The following is a 20,818-nucleotide window of genomic DNA, read 5'->3' on the forward strand; positions in this document are numbered from 1 at the left end:
CGGGGACTAGCTCGTACGCCTGCAAAACAGCCGTTTTAATGCACGAGTAATCTAAAAGTCCCTTAACCCTCCTGCCATCCTTTAAAAAACTCACACCCATCACCCTAGGGACCATTCTCAGCCACGCCATAAAAAGACCATATATCCATATTTTATTCCACTTTAAATTAGCCAACCTTGTAAAACTACTTCTCCCTGAAATATTCATGTAAAGTTTTAATTATATTTTCGTTGTTTTAACCCTTCAAATCCCAGTGTTATTACATGAGCGCCCTGTGTTATAAGCCCCAAAAACCAAAAAACGAAACTAAATATTTCCACAAAAAACCAGTTGAAGTAATATGTGATTGTCATTATAAGTAGGCCTTTAGATGGACCAAAGATTGGCACCAACATACATTTTGACCTGCCATTATTTTTTTTGCATTTTTTTTGCAATTTAAAAATTAAAACTTCAAGGCCCTGAGTCTTCATTGACATCCAAGAAAAGAAGAAAAAATAAAATCATATGATGATAATTTGGGGTTGAAAAATAGCGTTTATAATGGAAGTCAATGGGCAGAAAATGGTCCCCAGGGTGATGGGTGTGGGGATTTCTGCTGCTCAGCCATTTTAGGCTGATTTAAGGGATTCACACTGGAATATTAACATTGACAGGTAAAAACTATCCTGTGGCAAGTTTGGTTATATTCCACTGAACACAGTGGAAATGGCAGCCATTTAACACATAGCAGTGGCACAAAAAGGTCCCAAGAAGGCAGGAAGGTTAAAGAAAGCGCCGCCACCACCTCTTGGGCTTTGCCGGACAGTTTGCACATTAGCAAAAGAGGCCAAATCTCACTAGGCCACTGCAACGTGCCAGCGATACGTTCAAATGCTGCAAAGTATGTATCAACCTCAGTTTCTCTAAACGTGGGCACTAAAGAAATGCACTTATTGATTTTAAAAGCAGAAGTGGACGAGGAGGCGGGACCGGAATTGTCAGCAGAGACAGATGAGGCTTGAGACTGAGACTCCAGCTCAAGCTTTCGGAGCCTAACGGCTTTGTCTGCCTCTATCTCCAGCCATCTTATTTCGAGCTGAACCCGCCTGTTCTGGGCCTTCTCCTCAGCCTCCAATTGGAGACGTGCCAGCCGCACCTTCAGCCGAGCTCCTTCTCTGCCTTCTGAACTCCCAGAAGAGAGTGGGTCATAGCGAGGAAGCGTGCGCGGCGTTTTTCCCCGCTCATCCCCCTCACCATCCCCACCAGAACCATTTTGGCCCTCTTCCACTACGGCAGCTTGGCTTGGCACACCAGAGACCACAGGCAAAACAGGCGCTTGAAGCACACCAGCTCCCACCAACTTGTCCACCACTAAAGCTTTTATATCACACTTACGGAGGGTTTTTGAAACCTGCAGCTGAAAGTGATCCACAATTTGCAGCAAATCAGTTTTGCGACGGCTATTGATAATCTCAAGAGATGGGGCAGCTATAAAGTGCTGTAAACAAAACGCAGCCGACATTTTATTTTATTTTTTTTAATTTAACCCCCCTCCCAGGAACAAAGACCCCCCTATGAGGGATCCCGGACGAGCCCCCACTTATGTTACGACCCGGCTCTGCTAGGCGACAGCGGACATAACATAAATGAGCTCAGAGACCAGGGGGTTAGATAAGAAGAAAAACATAAGGTTTATTAACACAACTGAAAACCGTTAGTGAAACAACTCACTAGGCAAGTCCTTCAATGAATGAAGAATCCTCAGCCTTTTATACTCTCAGGTAATTGCAGGCAGCTGTGTCATTGGTCTGTCGTACTCAAGGCTCCTGCAGCAGCCAATGGTGTGAGTGGTCTGACACGCTCTGATCTGCATGAAGTCGGGGCGGGCATAGGTCCGGGCCAGCCAATCCCCCGTGAGTCCTGGAGCACTTTGATTTCCATAGAGGAAGGCGGGGCCACCTGGAGGCCAGAGGCCGTAACAACCAGAATATGTAATAAAGCAATAGACCTTTCAGCACAATTCTATTTTTTTCTGTGTAATATAAATATAAAATGTAATCAAATGAAAAAGTTTTTTTTAAACTTGTTTTATTAGTTTTAGTCTTTTAACTTTATGCGTCAAGCAAAAATAAAATTATATGCAACAGTCTGACTGGTAGAAATGTGTTTAACATTTAAACCTATTTTCTGCATATTCCAGCATATCAAATGAAATAATTTTTTGTGTTTACACTCACTATTGTGAGTAAAAACACAGTAAAAAATAAATAAAGTCAAAGATTCAGCAACTCTTAAATTTATTGTCACCTGTGTAGCAGGAGTGGGGCTGGTGGAGGTTTGCCTGGTGCCACAGCGGTCATGTCAGTGGGGGGATCCGGGGGTTTCTCTGTGAATTTAATTTTTCGCTGTAGAAAGAAGTTTTCTTCCCATGCAGAGTGTACAGCAGATGCTAATGTTTTTGTCACTTTTTACAGAATCAAACTCAAAGTAATGTCAGCATTTCCAAGATTTAAACGCTGCGTGGTCGGACTCTCTCCGGCACTCCATGTTATCCATTGTTGATCTACACAAGTCTGTCCCCACCGACGTCGCACACTCGTACGTCATTGTCACAAGACACTCTTACAAATTAAATCACAGTTAACGCAGTGTGCTTACGGAAAAGTAACAGTAATCTAATTACTTTTTAATAATCCCTTACAATACTAATTACTGGAAAAAAGTAATCGGATTACTTGTAACATGTTACTGCCCATCTCTGCACATAAGTATGTCATTGTTTTAGTCCAGAGTTACTCATACATGCCTAAGAAATGCTCCAGCTCCTCAAATAAGTGAGGTAATACAGTTGCAGGTGGATGCCAGTAAGGTGGGTGCTAGAGCTGCTCTTCTGCCTAGCAACACCCTTCGTGTTTTAATTAACCAATGTGCTCGAAATAAAATTGGTATTTACTGTTTTGAAATTGATTTCATGAAAGTATTTAACTTCATTTGGCATAACGGACTTTACTGCAGAATTCCTTAGTGTAGTCAAATTTATAAGAGAAAATTGTTGAGCTGTTAAAATGGGAGACAATCCAACAGAATGTTCCACCCAGATTTATGAAGTTTGTCACGATTTAAGACATTTAAATATTGACATAAATGAACATGTGGTCCTTGACCACAGGTATCAGCACATTAACCATGAGTGAGCTCATATCATAAATACATGTATCATAATAAATATCTAATAATATCTAATAATATCCTAACAGCAGCAGATATTCAGTATATCAGTAGAATTCAGTCCCTCATAGGTTCAGTGCTCTTAACTGTTTTTTCTGTTATTTTCTGGATTTGTTAATAAGGATGAACACATGTGTGTTTAAACATGCCCCACTGCAGCACATTAGTAAGACGGAACAAACAAAAACCCTTTTCCCGTAAAGGCAAATCAAAGAAGACAAATAGAATGACATGGGGTAATACTGCTGGGTCCAGAATATGACTCATTCGCAGCAGTTTTACATCTCAGTTTAAAAATGAGAAAACATATCCATCCACACTCAGCAGTGTGACTGTCACTGCTGTTATTTCAGTGGGCTGAAGTTTGATCTGTGGTGTTTACCAAAGTGCAAGAAAAGCTGTTAAACATGTTTCATTTTGAATCCTTACAGAAATATTGTTATATTTGTCTTTTAAGCAAATGTAGCAGTCTGTGACATCACTGATGAATCCATCCGTTGTGTTTGAGCCTGTTATCACTACACAAACGTTTGTTTAGTCTTTCCCGAAAAATAAGGTCAAAAACATGGCAGTCAGACATCCCACGCTGGGTAAAGGGCGCTGTTGGTGGCTACACTTACTGTAACGCCCAGTGATTTTAGAGAATATCAGTAGTTACACACTACAGTGGGATATCCCACCACTGACGGTAAGAAAATGCACATTATTAAGTAAAACAGGCACATTCGAAACAGAAATAACTTCTTGTAACAGCCGAATTAAACTCTGAGCTGATTTAGAAACATCACCTCGGAGCACTGTATGTTACTGTAATGTTTTACACTGAATGACAAACTTTACTGTTGTCTATAGTTTAGTGTTCAGTGCTGAAAGCAGGATTGGGATTTTGTAAATGTGTAAGTGATTGACTTTGTGGAGATCAGAGTACATGAGTGCGTTTCAAACACGTGGCTGTTATGTGGGTAGGGACGATCAGCCGATATTTAGCCGAAGCTGACACTGAGGATTATCACAACCAGTCATGGACCGTCTCTGGATCCTGAGCTGCACTCTGTGTGTCCTCCTGAGCTGGATGCATGTGGATCAAGCGGTGGCTGAACCGTGAGTTTGTCTTCAGCGTGTTTTTGTCTGTGTGAGTTGTTCACTGCAGTAACTGCTGTATGTGTGATGCTGTATGCAGCCAGTACCTGGTGGCCATTCCTGCTGTTATTGAAGCTGGAGCTGAGGCCAAATTCTGTGCAACTCTCCGACAGCCCAGTGGGACTCTGGTCATGACTGTCACTTTGATGTCCCGAGAGAAGAACACAACCTTATTCACGCATACGTCAAATGAGGCCTTTCAAACCTGTGTTCAGTTTGAGGTTGGCAACCAGCACTTTCACACACAAAGTGTGTGTTAGTTGTTATCGTAAGCATTATAGGCTTTAATGACTATCTAAATATCCCACTGTCTCAGGCTCCTTTGGTACAAAAGGAGGTGCAAAATTTTCAGGTGGAGGTACGAGGAGACACATTTTACTCCAAACAAGTCAGAAAAGTGATGATCCGAGCGTCTGATCCCGTCACATTCATCCAAACAGACAAACCCATCTACCTCCCTGGACAAAAAGGTAACAATGTGCTGTTATGTTATATAAGACATGTAGTTCATTCAAATTCCAACATCATGAGCAAGCTGCTCCACCATCTCCAATTTGTGTAACAAGTTTTATTGTCCAAAATTTGGACACACATACAGTGATTGATGTGAAATGTTTGCTTCAAATAGCAAAATTTTTTCAAGATATCAATACGGTCGATCGACCGAGATGTTTGTTCGCGCTTTGAAATCTGACTCCATCTTTGAACATAACTACCGTATTTTCCGGATTACAAGGCACACTTAAAATCCTTTCTTTTTCTCAAAAATCAATAGTGTGCCTTATGTATGAATTCTGGTTGTGTTTACTGACCACAAACAGATTTTATGTGGTACACAGTGCTCAAAAATGTGTGAAAAAATGTTTTAGTATGATGGATTGTCGGAGCATTACAGCTAGAAGAGTCAGAAGCCTCGCGGACTCGGCCTAATCTGGATCCTAAACGCCGTCTGCTTCAGGTCCTAAAGTCAAACGAACACTGCAGCATCACTGAGAGTTAAAAACTGTCTAAATTCTTTCATCTGTAATAAAATGATCAGCCTTGCTGCTTTACCAGGTGTAACAATTAAGTTTAACATCCAGGCATCCATGCAAACAGAATTTATTAAATGTAACAGAGTTAGAAGTTAGCAGGAAGTTAGCTCGCTGGTTTTGCTAGCTACCTAAGCATGATATAGCATGTTGTGACTGAGAGATTTCTGGATAAAAATAAAATGTAAAGCTCTGCTATCACTTCCAACATTACAGAAGTTGGACTACCTGGTATACAATGTTGTGCTACGTGATCGCTAGCGACACAGCTATGTTAGCGTAACATAAACACAGTGAAGCTGGAGGATGAACGCTAACTTTTTTCCACTCAATAAAAGTTTCCGATGGTTTTTGACAAATGCAATCGCATGGAAAAATGCTTTAAATGGACCAAACTTCAGTCAGGAGAACAACTGAGATAATCCATCCACAATACCAGGTTAGTCATTATTATAAGATAAGATCACGTTTATTAGTCCCACACGTCGGAAATTGGTTTTGTTACAGCAGAAAGTGGACAGTGCAAAGTTACATAACAAAAATTATAAGGCGCTTAAAGCAGTGTGCTTAATTTCTCCACACTATAGGCCTATTCATGAGAGAGAAATGCACTGAAAATTACCCTCTAGGGAAGGGCGTAGATTTCGTTTTGGCATTGGTGGGGACGAATGATTCAGATTTTTTTTCCTTTTTGTCTTTGCTTCTTGATAAAAAAGGAGAAATGTACTTGCCTACATACACTCTAAGAACTAAAACTGATAATTACTTAAATATTTTGGTGCAACACTTTTACACTCAAAAATAATGAGTAAATGCAACAACAATCACATCTCTTAAATACAGCTTATTAATTGAGTAAATCCAACTAAAATGGAATAAGTTGTTATGAACAATTAAAGATGTTACAGTAACATACAAAATTGAGTAAATACAATTGAAAATGTAAGTTAAAACAACAGTAACCAAAAGTTCAAACTACATAAAATTTTAATTAGGAAATGCTGAAATGCTTGGCACATTTAACCTACACCATTACAATTATTTGTTTTTAAATAATGGTTCAATTTACTTAATATTTTTAAGTTAACTTAAGCAAAAACGTTAATTACAATTAAGTGTTTATTTTATTTATACACACACACACACACACACACACACAGAGGAAAAAAGAACCACGTCAATTCAACATTGTTCACAATGATTTATTTTAAACAGCTTTTTTGTGAATCACACATTTAGCAGATTCCTTCTCTGAACACAGTGAGCTGAAATCTGTTCTACATTCAGTGGATAAAACTTGGATAAAATTTCAGTCACAACAGCCTTATATAATAAAATTGCATCCAAATTGGCATGCTTGATAAAACTCTGTAAAACTGGCATATTGATGCTAACAACAAGAAAAATGTACCTGCCATACAAAGAATAAAAGTGGCTCAAGTGAACGCAGTGCTTTACCTTTTCAGAAAAGGTCAAATGACAAAAATAAAATTAAGATCCCAAAAAAATATAAATCCTGAAAAAAAAAAAAAAACATTTGCACTGTGACATAGTTTTTGAACATCTTATTTTGATTCCAAAAAATTGGGAAGATTATAACTAAAGAGTGACCAAAAAACATCCATAATGATACTCTCCCATTTACATCTTAATGTGAATCTGGAAAGTTAATACAAAAACACAGTTTATGGTACAAACATTATTTATGAACAGGAATGTCAAAACAATGTAATGTCGCAACTGAACCTTTTGGTGAGCATTACATGTCACTTAACAAGTCTAACACTTTAAGAACAGCCCTGTGAAATTTTGTCTACAATGAACAGAGGTCATTTTTCAGTCTTTGAACCTTGACAGAAAGGTTTCCTGGATCCAGCTCCATGAACACTTTTCGAAATGCTTCAAATGTGCATTTGAAATTCTTGGGGTATTTCAGATCCAGAGCATAGCACAGTCCCAAAAGATAGCAACAGGCTTTGCTCAGATTCCCAAGTTTGCCCAGAACAGTAACGCCTTCAATAACAATACCCACATCAGTAGGTTCGCCTGACCTGTCTTGATTCTGCAGCAGGTAAATCTTCATCACCTCCTCAGCCAAAGCCTCTTCAACGAAGACAGCATCAGCACCGTCCTTTAAAAAGAGAAACAACTGTTTTAAGCTCACATATTTCCAAACATTGAAACAAAAAGTTTCATTTGTATGACATCACCGGTACTGATAATATGTGGACACTGCTCCAAAATCTTTGAGCAAATGCTATTCTTTTGTATGCTTTGAAGTGTTTGCTTTTTTTCTTTAGAACAGTATCTTAAAACTTTTCTATGATCTCACAAGCTAAAATAAACTACTAATATTCCTAAAACAGATTTATTGCACCAACCTCAAAGGTTTTGATTAAGGCACTTGGATCCTCTCCCAGATGGTCAATGAAACATCTGATGATGACTTCTCGATGGAATTTCCACTCTGTAAAACAGGAAGTCTCAACTGAGGCAAAATTTGCACATTTAAAACATGACTTACCATTTCTAGCTTAAACATAACTATTTTTTTTCTGTTGTTGACCTGTTTTCACACCCACCATCAAGGTAAGAACACCTATGGAGCTAAAATATTGAACAGAAACCTAAGAAAAGCCGTTTTTAGTGGAAGGGCCTCTTCAATGCTGTGTTGGAACATTTTTGTGGTTAGAAAATGCAATCTTCCTTACCTGAAGCAGAAGGTTTAACTGTGCCCTGTGGCGTTGTCCAGCAGCACCTTTCTTGGCTTGAAACAAGGACAGGAGTTTGGATGAATACAAGTCCAACGATGACATGAACTTTGGTTCAAGGTTCAGGGTCGTGATCCTATGAAACGCTGCACTGACCTGGATGGGAGAGGACAAAAAATCTGAAGGCCAAAATTCTGATTCAATCAAAAAAAAAAAAAAATCTACCATTTTTTGCAACCTGGACTTTATTTTCTAAAATGCAAAAGATTAATTTACGCATCCAGACATAAATCCATATAAGTGGATTTGTTCAGTATGCAGACTAAACCCTTAACATAAAGTATTATCTTCCACTAAGCTTCTAAATTTTATGTTATGAATTGCTTGCACTATTTCCCTGTGAGATTGTATAATCTTAGAGGGAAGAGGCGGAGCCAGGTTGCCCTCTGAACCATCGTCTGCCTGGCAGCGATGCGAGAGGAACACACCTCTGAAGTGGCGCACATATTCAGAATCGCGTCAGCGGCTTTACAGAGAAAGCCTTTCAGCTCCTCTGGCAGCTCTGCTTCCTCCACCTTCCTGGAGATGACAAATGCTAGCAAGGCAGTGTTGTTAGTCACTGCAGCTGACTGAACAGTGCATTGATGTTGCTTGATCAGTGAACCTTGCGATCAGCTGGTCAAGTTTGGCGGGATGGGCCGGTCGCTGTCCAACGACCTTGGTCATTTTGGTGCCGAAAACTGAAGCGAGGCTCGGCTCCAGAGGGGGAACAGGCGGAAAACTCCGGTCTGTGAAGCCCTCTGTGAAGCCCTAGGTAGAGACCGGCGCTCTAATCTTCGCTGGCTCTGCTGCTGCCTCAGAGAGGTTGGTCATCATCCCTGGGAATTGAGGCCAGATGGGATCTGGGCAACGAGAGTGAGCGGAGCCATACCTTCCCGCCAGATCATCAGATGGGGGTGGAGCCGGCTGAGGGACGGGAAGTCCCTTCTCACCAGCTGCCTCCTGGATGATGCCAGGCAGATCCAGGAGCAGCGCACCAACAACTGGGAGCGGCGTCCTTGCCGACATGTGAAGGCCAGTGGTGGATGAGCGTCGGCTCATCCACCCTTCTGTCACCAGGCTGCCCAGCTGGGAGGCAGTGGAGCTGCCACCACTGCTGTTTTCCTCACGGTGGGTGGAATCATCCAATTCCGGCCCACCATCGAAGAACTCGATGGCTTCTTCCAGCGAGTACCTCTCTTAGCGGGAACGCCTCCTCAGCATCAGCCTTGAAAAAGGCTGACCTCCGCTGCTTTTCCTCTGGCGGGAGGATCTAACAGGGGCGGCAATAGGATTAAGGTGTGAGGGCGAGGTCCGCATGGTGAGGACCGAGGCAGCCCACGCAGACGGCATGTCGGTCATACGACATGATGTAGCCGGTCTGGCAGGATGGACACAGACGGATCGTCTCGCTGGACATCTTCTGGCTGGCTGAAGAAAAACGGTAGAGCCGATTTCCTGGTCTCACCGTAACTTATACTAGACCAGGGTGAGGCCCACACAGCAGGTGGGCGTGGACTAAAATACTTCAGTGCTGCGCGCACAAGGGGAATACCCACTTAAAGGGCTGCGCCTATACTCATGGTGACACTGGATGACAGACCATGAACTCATCAATATATTTACTGAACTGAAAAATTCTCAAAATTTAGATTTGGCAAATAACCCACCACAAAACCAGTATAAATATTTAGGTGGTATCACCATCCACTACTCAGCCTGTATAAAACAATATCATATTCATCACATCAACAAATTTAACACATCAAGTCCTCTGAGTAAAATTACCTGCTTTACTTTGTAGTTGATGCAGATTTTTTTCCTGGTGGTGAAGATGGTGCTGAAAAAATACAAATCAAAACTTTATCATTACAAAACATGTCACTGAGTAATCTGCCATAACATCAATCTCTTATAAGAAAGTTTAGCTTGGATTGAAATAAACATTTATTTATGTAAATTGGGAGTAACTAGGCAAGGCAAGTTTATTTGTATAGCACAATTCAACAACAAGGTGATTCAAAGTGCTTTACAGAGACATTAGAAACAAAAACAAATAAAAAGCATGATTTAAAATTGATTAAAGCAAGCAAACAAACAAACAAAACAGTATATAAAATCAGAACGATAGATAAAATCAGTAGTTAGTGTAAGTTTTGAAATTTAAGCTTAAAAGTGTGGATTTGGTGCTTTATTCAAATGCAGATGAGAATAGGCGAGTCTTCAACCTGGATTTAAATAAACTGAGTGTTTCTGGAACTATACTAACTAACTATATACTAACTATACTGGAAATGATGGCACTTTTGGCTTGACCAAAAGGACCAAAGCTTTTTTTTTTTTCATTATTTTCTGGGATCTGAAAGGAAGTAGGGCCCCGAGTCTAAATTTACTTAAGGCCCCATAGTACTTTGGACCGGCCCTGGATGAGGTAATCTGCTGACCCGGGCGGTCCTCTCAGCGTTCTCTCAAAAACTGGCCCTGTTCGGGACAAAGCTGAAAGCAGCGTCTTATATGCTCTGAAAGACCCCACATAGAACAAGAAAGCTAAGCAGCATGGTTGCTGCTATGAACTGTTCCGCGGGCAGGTCTTCTTAGTTACCAAAGCCATTGATGACGTCTGTTCATCTCCTCCTGAACAACCTGACAGAGTGAGTCAGGCCGCGTGACTACCGCAGCTCCCGCACCGCGACTCAACAGGGCCATTTTCTAGAAATGTCTGAGCACACCTGCTTTCACGTGGTTCCTAAAATGCCCCCGATTAAACGGTGAGGTCGCTGGTACCGGGACATTCCGGTCAAATTACCCGGAACGCAGATAGCGACTCAGAACGTAAAAGGATAAAAGGGCGCGGTTTCCCGCCGCCTTGACTGGAAGACGGGTTGAAAACTTAAATTAACGTGCACAAACACGCCACCAAGTGAGCCACCATGACAAACGCTTTCTTCAGAACATGTTATAAAAGAACGGTGTGGATAAAGACAGCTAATGTAAGAATTGGTCACTTACCTGAAAACGTTACCAAGTCTGCAGTGGATGTGTGTCTGTCTCGTTCAACGTGCAGAAAATCTCCCATGAGGCCATGCTCCTCGCGCGCGGTACATGCCAAAGGTCATTAGTCTTACTCAAAGTTTTAAGTTAGTATTGGGGGACAAAATTATATTGATTTTGAACCATTAATAATTAAAGTTAAAGACAATGATAAGTATGAATACCAGTGTCTCAGTTATTTTGAGTACTTTCTATGAGATATATTGAGTAGATTTAAATAATGCACCCTGTGTTTCAAATACAGAATTTTTTCTTTTAAATAAACTTGAACAAAAGAGCTCAGTTCAACTCAAAAACTGGTGTTGAAAATTTAAGCATTCTTTTCAGTATTTTCAACTCAAGATAACACTTTTGTGATTTTCAAAGATTTAATTTAAGTTAAGTCATTAAGTCATTTAATTTAAGTCATCTAACTTAGAATTATAATGATATTTACTAAGCCCCTGAATAATTTTTTAGGGTCTATGCTATTCTACATGCTTTTAAATCATTAAAAATTACAATTGAATTACAAAAGTATTTTAGACTTTAGTTTACTTCAGCCTTATTCAATATAAATCAGGTATCATACAAAAAGTTAAAAATAACTTCAAATTCAGCAGGGCTGGACTGGGACAAAATATCGGCATTTTGACTAGATTTTCAATTTTTTTGTAGTTTATTGCACTTTTTTGCAATTTATGTAATTACTATGCACTTAATGCAGACATATTATTAATAATTTGGGCTATAATGGTTGTATTGATGTATAGCAACTTGAAATGCTCCCAAAAATGGCTCTACAACATGTAAAAATATAATATAAGCTCTGGTGTGCTTGGTTCTATGGTAGGTCTTAAAGGGTTAATGCGGCCTATATTCCAGTACGCCTTATGTATAAAAACAGACCCGTTTCAGACACGTTCATCGTCAGTGCGCCTTATGGTCCGAAAAATATGGTATTTTAAAAAACAACAAAAGGAAAAAAAATCCCACAAGTTTCATATTTGAGCTCACACTAATGACGAACTTCACATTGCAAAAGACAGCTACTGACAACGAATGGTATGCAGTTATTTCACAGTGATGAGAAATAAAACATGCAGAATACTCAGAGTGCACAACTTCCCCCAAAGGGCAAAGGCCATATTATATTTTCCATTTTGAGACCTGCTGCTGTGATGGAGAATTAGACAGTAATTCAAATTCAAATTCAAATTCAAATTTTATTTGTCACGTACACAGTCATACACAGTACGATATGTAGTGAAATGCTTGGACAACTGCTCGTGACCTAAAGAAAACAAAAAAGGAAAAGGCTATGAATACGATAGGAAATAAATATGAAAAATTAAAAAGGGTAAATTTAACTAGGAAGGAATAAAATATAAATTAAGGTTAAAAATGAAATAACTGTACAACACAAATTAGAATGAAGGGTAAATTTAACTGGGAAGAATAAGATAAAGATAAATATATAAATTAAAGTTGAAAATAAAATAACTGTACAACACACTGGGAAAGAATAAGATAAAATATATAAATTAAATTGAAAATAAAATAACTGTATAACAAAATACACAATACACAATATAGAACTATATAAGAATGTATGAACAAAATACACAAGAAGTATAAATAAATATATACACAATAACAGCAGCGTGATTTAAGTGATGAAGTGAAAACAATGTCCAGAATGTCCAGTGTGTGTGTAAGAACTATATGTGTGGGTCAGTACTGTGTGGTGGTGTGATTGTGATTGAGAGACCGTATCGCCTGCGGGAAGAAGCTCCTCCTCAGTCTATCTGTGTTGGTCTTCAGGGAGCGGAATCGCTTTCCTGACCTCAGCAGAGAGAACAGTCTGTTGTTGGGATGGCTGAGGTCCTTCACGATCTTCCTGGCCTTGGTCCAGCACCGCCTGCTGTAGATTGAGTGCAGGTCAGGGAGCTCGGAGCGGATGGTGCGCTCAGCTGACCGCACAACCCTCTGTAGAGCTCGTCTGTCCTGCATGGTGCTGTTCCCGAACCAGGTTAAGATGTTTCCCGCCAGGATGCTCTCTATGGTGCACGAGTAAAAGTTCCTGAGCACCTTGGAGGGCAGTTGGAAGTCTCTCAAGCGTCTGAGGTGGTAGAGACGCTGTCGGGCCTTTTCACCACGGTGTTGATGTGACAGGACCATGACAGGTCCTGCGTGATGTGAACTCCGAGGTATTTGAAGCTGTCCACTCTCTCCACTGGGCACTCGTTGATGACGGGGGTCTGGTAGTTCCTCTCCTGCTTAGTGCTGAAGTCCACTATCAGCTCCTTTGTCTTACTGACGTTTAGAAGGAGGTTGTTCCTCTGGCACCAGTTCTCCAGATTCCTAATCTCCTTCAGGTAGGCCGTCTCGTTGTTATCAGAGATCAGGCCCACCACGACGGTGTCGTCAGCAAACTTGATGATGGTGGTGGAGCTGGTAGTGGCCACACAGTCATATGTGTACAAAGAGTACAGCAGGGGGCTCAGAACACACCCCTGGGGGGCTCCAGTGCTGAGAGTGGTGGAGGCTGAGACATGTCCGCCCATCCTTACTGCCTGTGGTCTGCCAGTTAGGAAGTTGGAGATCCACTGACACATAGATGAGCTGAGTCCCAGATGCTCCAGCTTGGTGGTGAGTGTGGAGGGAATTATGGTGTTAAATGCAGAGCTGTAGTCTATGAAGAGCATTTTAACATAATTCCCCCTTCTAGTGTCCAAGTGAGTGAGTGATGTGTGGAGGAGATGAGAGATGGCATCGTCTGTGGAACGATTTGGACGGTAAGCAAACTGTAGTGGGTCCAGTGTGTCTGGTAGTGAAGAAATGATGAAGTCTCTGACCAGGCGTTCAAAGCACTTCATCACTACTGAGGTGAGGGCTACAGGGCGATAGTCATTGAGAGAAGCAGGGTGGGGTTTCTTCGGGACAGGAACAATGATGGACTCTTTGAAGCATGTGGGGATCACCGACTGAGATAAAGAGATGTTGAATATCTCAGTGAACACAGGAGCTAGCTGGTATGCGCAGTCTCTTAGGATACGACCTGGGATGCCGTCTGGTCCTGCTGCTTTCCTGGTGTTCACTCTCTTGAAGGCTCTCCTTACTTCATGCTCGGAGATGACGAGCACGTTTCCGGTGCGTTTTCAGCTTAACTTTGTAATCGGGGACAGATAGCACAAAATGAATCATGTCTGAGTAATGCCTCTTAGTTTATTTCAGAGTCAAATTCTTTTTATGTGAAAGTTTAACGGTTTTAATTTTTAAAACTTCACAATAAAATAAATATGTTTAAACATGGCTTTGGAATTCAAAGTACAAAAAAATCGTGAGGGAAGAATATGGAGGGCCTCGGGTGCCCAAATGTATTAAATACATAATTAAATAATAAATTAAATGTGTCATTAACTAAAATATAAATTAGCAATATCAGTTCAATTTCAATAAATTCTATACATATGTCTCATACATGTCAGTCCATTATCTGAGATCTGTCTAGGCTTGCTGTGCAGGGTAACCAATCAGATCCATGTTTGATAAGTTGCAGTGACTTTGTTTTAAAGTACAAAGAGAGAAACAGAGGTAACCTCTCAATTCTTCTCAAAGTGAATTTCAGAGTCGTTGCGATGGATAATAAAATGCGACCTGCCAATCAGCTGGTGAGTTTTTGAACAGTATTATTAATAATGCTGTTTGCAATTTGGATGCAGTGATTTACACAACAGTTTCTTAACTCCACCTGTCTTTCTTCCTTTTTCTTTCAGTATGATGTCATTGAACTTCAGGTAAGAGGGCGCCTCTAGAAAAGGCTTTTCCTTCTCTTGCAAATGCATCAACACAACACTGAACACATGCAGTCAGACAGACTTGAAGGTTCCCTGCTCACTGCTTGCATACACACTGCTTCTGCAGTATTACTCCAAGTTACTGACAGTGCAAGCTTTAAAAACTGGACAAAGTGGGTTGCATGTATGTAATACACACCGTGCAGGGGTCTGTTCTGTCACTTGATGCCCCACATGTGAAAATAAAATGACAGTGATTAAATCAAATTAATAATTTTGATTTAATTACTCCACAAACACAGCCACAGCTTCCCTGTCATTACAGCTTAGGTTTCTTTATATCACTTAGTTTTTAAACATTTATAAACAAGTGCTTCACATCTAGAAGAGGACAAAGCTGGCTACAGATGAAGACAGGACATCTTTATGTCCCCCTAAATTTATATTGTCCAGTTTTAGCTCTAATGTTGTTGAAAAGGAAAATAAAGAATCTAGTTGGTACTGTACTTACACCTGTGTAGTAGCTGTCACTGTCACTTGATTTAACAGGATCCTCACAGTAACAGGATTGGACAGTGGCTAAATGAAACATCCAATAGCAGAATACTGCAGCTTTCTTACTCCTTGGACGCTGAGGCCCCTGAGGGACCGTACCAGATCATTGTGTCAGTGGGTGAGAGGAAAATATCTCACAACTTCAAAGTGGAGAAATATGGTAAGTCAGTCTTATTTATTCTTAAATTCTTTGTTGTAATGGAGTGCAAATGCTGACATTCATATTTCCCCCAGTTTTACCCAAATTTGATGTGACAGTAAATATATCTGAAGAAGTGAGTATTGGGCAGGAAGACATTGAAGCTAAAGTGTGTGCAAAGTAAGGAAAAGTTCTTTCAGGACAAATTATGTGTTGTAAATTCTGGAGTTTGGAGAGCAAATGACTCATAATGTTTACTTATTTTTCTTAAACAGGTACACGTATGGACAGCCTGTACCAGGACGTGTTACAGTCAATGTGTGCAGACCTACTAGGTACTTTTTCCAGGGTATATCGGTGCACAGTGAGGATGATTTGGCCCTATTGCAGATAAGTGCGCCCTGCCACACAGAGACAAAGCAGGTACAGTTATGGCTTCATTTCTCTTTTTTCCCTGATACTTTGGGTACATTCAGGCCCCTGCATTAGCATTACAGCAAACGGGTTGCCTGCTCTACCCAGCTGAACTGTGTGTCCTCTTTACTTTATTTCCCTACAGTTCATCGTCTCATACTTTCATCCACGGATTTGAATTGTTAGTGATATCTCATCTTTCTTGGACGGACGTGTCAGCTCCAAAGGAGTGAAGTGGTTATTGTTGTGCCTAAAAGGCTGCATAGGTTGTGTTGGTGTTTCTAATATCTGCTAGATGATTAGCTTTACTGGTAGGGCTAAAGCAAGTGGTGTGTCTCATCATGTCTGTCACACAAAAGAATACAACTTCTGTGGGAAATCTAAGAACTTCAAAAATACTCTGATCTGACTGGGACACCTAAACAAACTGAACAAATATACACAAATCCAAAGATTCAGCTCCTGTTAAAAGTTTGAACAATTTACTGAGTTACTGCTCAGTGTTGGGAAGGTTAAAGTGTATTCCACTACAGATTACAGAATACATGCCTCAAAATGTATTTTATTCCGTTACGTTACTCAATGAGAGTAACATATTCTGAATACTTTGGATTACTTAATACATTATCATTCTTTTTACTACTACATGAATGAACTATTTCTGTGTATTTTATTACTATTACTGAAGGCTACTCTCCACACCAACACCAACTGGATGTTTAAATCTTAATATAAATGAGTAACAGTAGGTGGACATTAGGTAAGGCTACACTTTTTGCAGTGATCTCGTATAGAAAACTATTCCGCGCGTATATAAAACAGGTCCGCGGCTCCGATAGCTTTACTTTGTTGTCTGGGTCAACTTTTTGAGAGACAGAGAGAGGCGTTGAAAGGCTGCTCCAACGGAGCTTATTGTTTCGGAGGAAAACACGAACACAGTGTAGTCGAGTCTCAATACAGTGGCTTTCAAAAGTATTCGGCCCCCTTGAACTTTCCCACATTTTGTCACATTACAGCCACAAACATGAAACAATTTGATTGGAATTCCACGTGAAAGACCAACACAAAGTGGTGGACATGTGAGAAGTGGAACAAAAATCATACATGATTACAAACATTTGTTACAAATAAATAACTGGAAAGTGGGGGACATAGCTACAGTGGTTTACTGAAACATGCAAACACAAATGGAAATGCAACCTGAACTCTCTCAGGCAAGCTTCCATGAGTTCAAGCCCCGCTGTTGTTGGCGTTTGTTTTAGATTCAAAGAAGGAAATGGGAGTAAAAGATTTGATTTGATTTGATTTGATATACCTTTATTAGTCCCACAAGGGGAAATTTCATAAGGCTGCCGACCTATTGCACGCAATGGCGGCGCCATCTTACCTTCCGACCATACATACATGACACCAAACATCACATGGGGAAGACAGGTCAGAGAGGTATAACAATGGAAAATGCACCACATGAGGAAAGATAAGGAGAAAAAAATAACTCCCCTGGATGGATCGACAATGGGATAAAAGTTCAAACTGGTTCTTTGCTAAGTTGTCTGTTATGTGTAGAAACAATAATCCCTTGAGGCAGGTGTCCTTGTTGTGCTTGGATGGTTCATAGGTCAACATAAAGTGCCTGATCGAACTGAACTGGAAATGAATGTAAAAGCTGCCAAAGTCTCAACACAAACTGCTCAAGCCCATTTTAAAAATTCCCAAGAAAGTTTGTTTATTTGGAGGCCAACAAACAAACACACAAAAAGGTAGTGGGTGAAGATTTTTTTCACAGTACTGTATAACATATATATGGTAGTACTGAGATTTTGAGGATGTAAATGAGATGCTGCTGGGAAATTTAAATGATACAGTGGTTTTGTGAGGTGATGCCATCATACTGCTATACAGTCCCAGCTCGACAGGATGTTTGGGATGTTGTGGAGGATACGGCGTCTGTGTTTTCCAAAAAGAATTTCAGATTTCGAATCATCTGAGCACAGAGCATTGTTTGTCGTTTTAAATGAGCTTTTGCCCAGAAAAGAATGCAGCGTTTCCAGTTCGCATTCGCATTTGACTTCTTCTGCACAATGGAGCTTTAACCTGCGTTTGTGGGTGGCATGGTGAACTTTGTGTGCAGATATTGATTTGTGGAAGTGTTCCTGAGGCCATGCAGTGATCTGAGTGGCAGAATGATGACAGTTTTTCATGCATTGCTGCCCGAGGACCTGGAGACTGCAGCCATCTGATAGTGGATTTTAGCCTTATCCTTTGCATGTTTTGATGACATTATGCGCTGCAGATGATGAAATATTCCCCGTCTTGATAATTTTACATTAATGAAATTATTCTGTCATTGTTCTACAATTTGTAGACACAGTCCATTGCAGATTTGTAAACCTCCGCCCATCTGTATTTGTGAGAATCAGAATCAGAATCAGAAAGGGTTTTATTGCCAAATGTTGAGCAGGTTTACAACATTAGGAAATTGCTGCGGTGCTTCAGTGCAAACATACTGTCATAAATTACGCTTAAATAGACATGAAAATAAAAATAAGAATAAGAATTAAAAGTGCTAAGTAGACAGATATATACATGATATATACATGAGTGCAGGTGGTGATCAGTGCCAAACATGGAATGATGCAGTGACACAGCGTAGGGTCATGTGTTAGTGGCGGGGACAGTCATGTGGTTATTGTTCATGTGTCCAACAGCAGAGGGGAAGAAACTGTTCTTATGGCGAGAGGTTCTGGTGCGAATGGACCGGAGCCTCCTGCCTGAGGGGAGCAGGTCAAACAGACTGTGTCCAGGGTGAGAAGGGTCAGCTGAGATCCGAGCTGCACGCCCCAGTGTCCTGGAGGTGTACAGGTCCTGCAGAGATGGGAGTCTGCAGCCAATCACCTTCTCAGCAGAGCGCACAACACGCTGCAGTCTCTGTTTGTCCCTGATAGTGGCTCCAGCGTACCACACGGTGATGGAGGAGGTGAGGATGGACTCGATGATTGCAGTGTAGAATTGCATCATCGTCCGTGTTGGCAGGTTGAATTTCTTCAGCTGCCTCAGGAAGTACATCCTCTGCTGGGCTTTCTTGATGACGGAGGTGATGGTGGGCTCCCACTTCAGGTCCTGGGTGATGGTGGTACCCAGGAAGCGGAATGAGTCCACAGAGGTGATGGGGGTGTCAGTCAGGATGATGGGGGGGAGTGGAGCTGTGTGCTTCCTGAAGTCCACAATAATCTCCACTGTCTTCTGGGCATTCAGCACCAGGTTGTTGTGGCTGCACCAGGACACCAGACGTTCAACCTCCCTCCTGTAGGCAGACTCATCCCCGTCCGAGATGAGCCCAATAACGGTGGTGTCATCTGCAAACTTGATTAGCTTGACAGACTGGTGGGTGGAGGTGCAGCAGTTGGTGTACAGGGAGAAGAGCAGAGGAGAAAGAACACAGCCCTGAGGGGAGCCGGTGCTGATGGTCCGGGAGTCCGAGACATTCTTTCCCAGCTTCACATGCTGCTTCCTGTCCGTCAGGAAGTCAGTGATCCACCGGCAGATGGGATCAGGCACATTCATCTGGGAAAGCTTGCCTCGGAGATGGTCTGGAAGGATGGTGTTGAAGGCAGAGCTGAAGTCCACAAACAGGATCCTGGCGTAGGTTCCTGGGGAGTCCAGATGCTGCAGGATGAAGTGTAGGGCCATGTTGATGGCGTCATCTACAGACCTGTTGGCTCTGTATGCAAACTGCAGGGGGTCCAGGAGGGGGGCCGTGAAGGTCTTGAGATAGGAGAGAACCAGGCGCTCAAATGACTTCATGACCACAGATGTCAGAGCCACGGGTCTGTAGTCATTTAGTCCAGTGATCCTAGGTTTCTTGGGGACAGGGATTATGGTAGAGGACTTGAAGCTGGCAGGCACATGGCCTGCAGTGAGGAGTTGAAAATGCCAGAAAACACTGGGGCCAGCTCGTTTGCACAGTGTCTGAGGGTGGCAGGAGACACACCGTCTGGGCCGGGAGCTTTTCGAGCATTCAGACTCCTAAACTGCTTCCTCACATCTGCTTCATGAATATGAAGAGTTGTGGTCGGAGGAGGTGGTGTGAAATCCTCTTTTGTGTGGGGTGAGGGGGCGGGTGTTGCAGGTGAACAGTTTGAAGGTGGTGATGGCTCTATGGAGGGGGGAGAGGTGGGGGGATGAGTGTCCAAAGTGTCTCTATTGTTGGGGCCGTTGGAGGTGTGAAGGCTGCCTGATGGCTCGTCAAAACGACAGTAGAAGTCGTTAAGGGTGTTGGCTAAGAGCAAGTCGTCAGTGGAGTGGGGGGTTTTAGGCTTGTAGTTGGTGATATTCCTAAAACCTTTCCACACAGAGGCCGAGTCATTCTCTGAGATCTGCTGCTGCATCTTCTCAGAGTGCTGATGTTTAGCAATGTCCACTTCTTTAGTGAACCTGTACTTGGCCTCTCTGTAGCAGTCCCTGTCTCTGCTTCTGAACGCCTTTCTCTTTTCCAGCCACAGCTTTTTGAGTTTAGGAGTAAACCGGGGTTTGTCATTGTTATAACTCACCCTGGTGCGTGATGGCACAATGCTGTCCTCACAGAAGTGGATATAGGAGGTGACAGTGTCCGTAAACTCGTCCAAGCTGTTAGAAGCAGCCTTCATTGTGTCCCAGTCTGTATACTCCAAACACGTGCGAAGCTCCTCCACAGCCTCGTTGCTCCACAGTTTTTTCGTCCTCACGACAGGTTTGGAGAGCTTCAGCCT

The 20,818-nt window shown here is 41.7% G+C and overlaps 1 protein-coding gene and 1 long non-coding RNA gene across 2 annotated transcripts in view; one reads left to right on the top strand and one right to left on the bottom strand.

Moving 5' to 3' along the window:
* Positions 1-4,232: 4,232 nt before the first annotated feature.
* Positions 4,233-20,818, top strand: part of LOC308395886 (alpha-2-macroglobulin-like) — a gene marked incomplete at its 5' end in the record, with an annotated part of 66,161 nt that continues 49,575 nt past the window's right edge. The window contains 8 exons of the mRNA XM_080880925.1: positions 4,233-4,312; positions 4,392-4,572; positions 4,668-4,821; positions 14,784-14,836; positions 14,942-14,962; positions 15,512-15,677; positions 15,752-15,836; positions 15,932-16,079. Coding sequence (XP_080737051.1) covers positions 4,233-4,312; positions 4,392-4,572; positions 4,668-4,821; positions 14,784-14,836; positions 14,942-14,962; positions 15,512-15,677; positions 15,752-15,836; positions 15,932-16,079 — 888 coding nt within the window. The remainder of the gene's footprint in view (positions 4,313-4,391; positions 4,573-4,667; positions 4,822-14,783; positions 14,837-14,941; positions 14,963-15,511; positions 15,678-15,751; positions 15,837-15,931; positions 16,080-20,818) is intronic.
* On the bottom strand, positions 7,105-11,221 carry LOC308396910. The gene is made up of 5 exons (XR_013971653.1): positions 11,142-11,221; positions 9,921-9,972; positions 8,094-8,249; positions 7,764-7,849; positions 7,105-7,513 (listed from the first exon to the last, which is right to left on the bottom strand). It is a non-coding gene; the product is annotated as an uncharacterized lncRNA (long non-coding RNA).

Source organism: Rhamphochromis sp. 'chilingali', assembly GCF_963969265.1.
Source record: "Rhamphochromis sp. 'chilingali' genome assembly, chromosome: 1".
In the NCBI taxonomy this organism is placed as follows: domain Eukaryota; kingdom Metazoa; phylum Chordata; class Actinopteri; order Cichliformes; family Cichlidae; genus Rhamphochromis; species Rhamphochromis sp. 'chilingali'.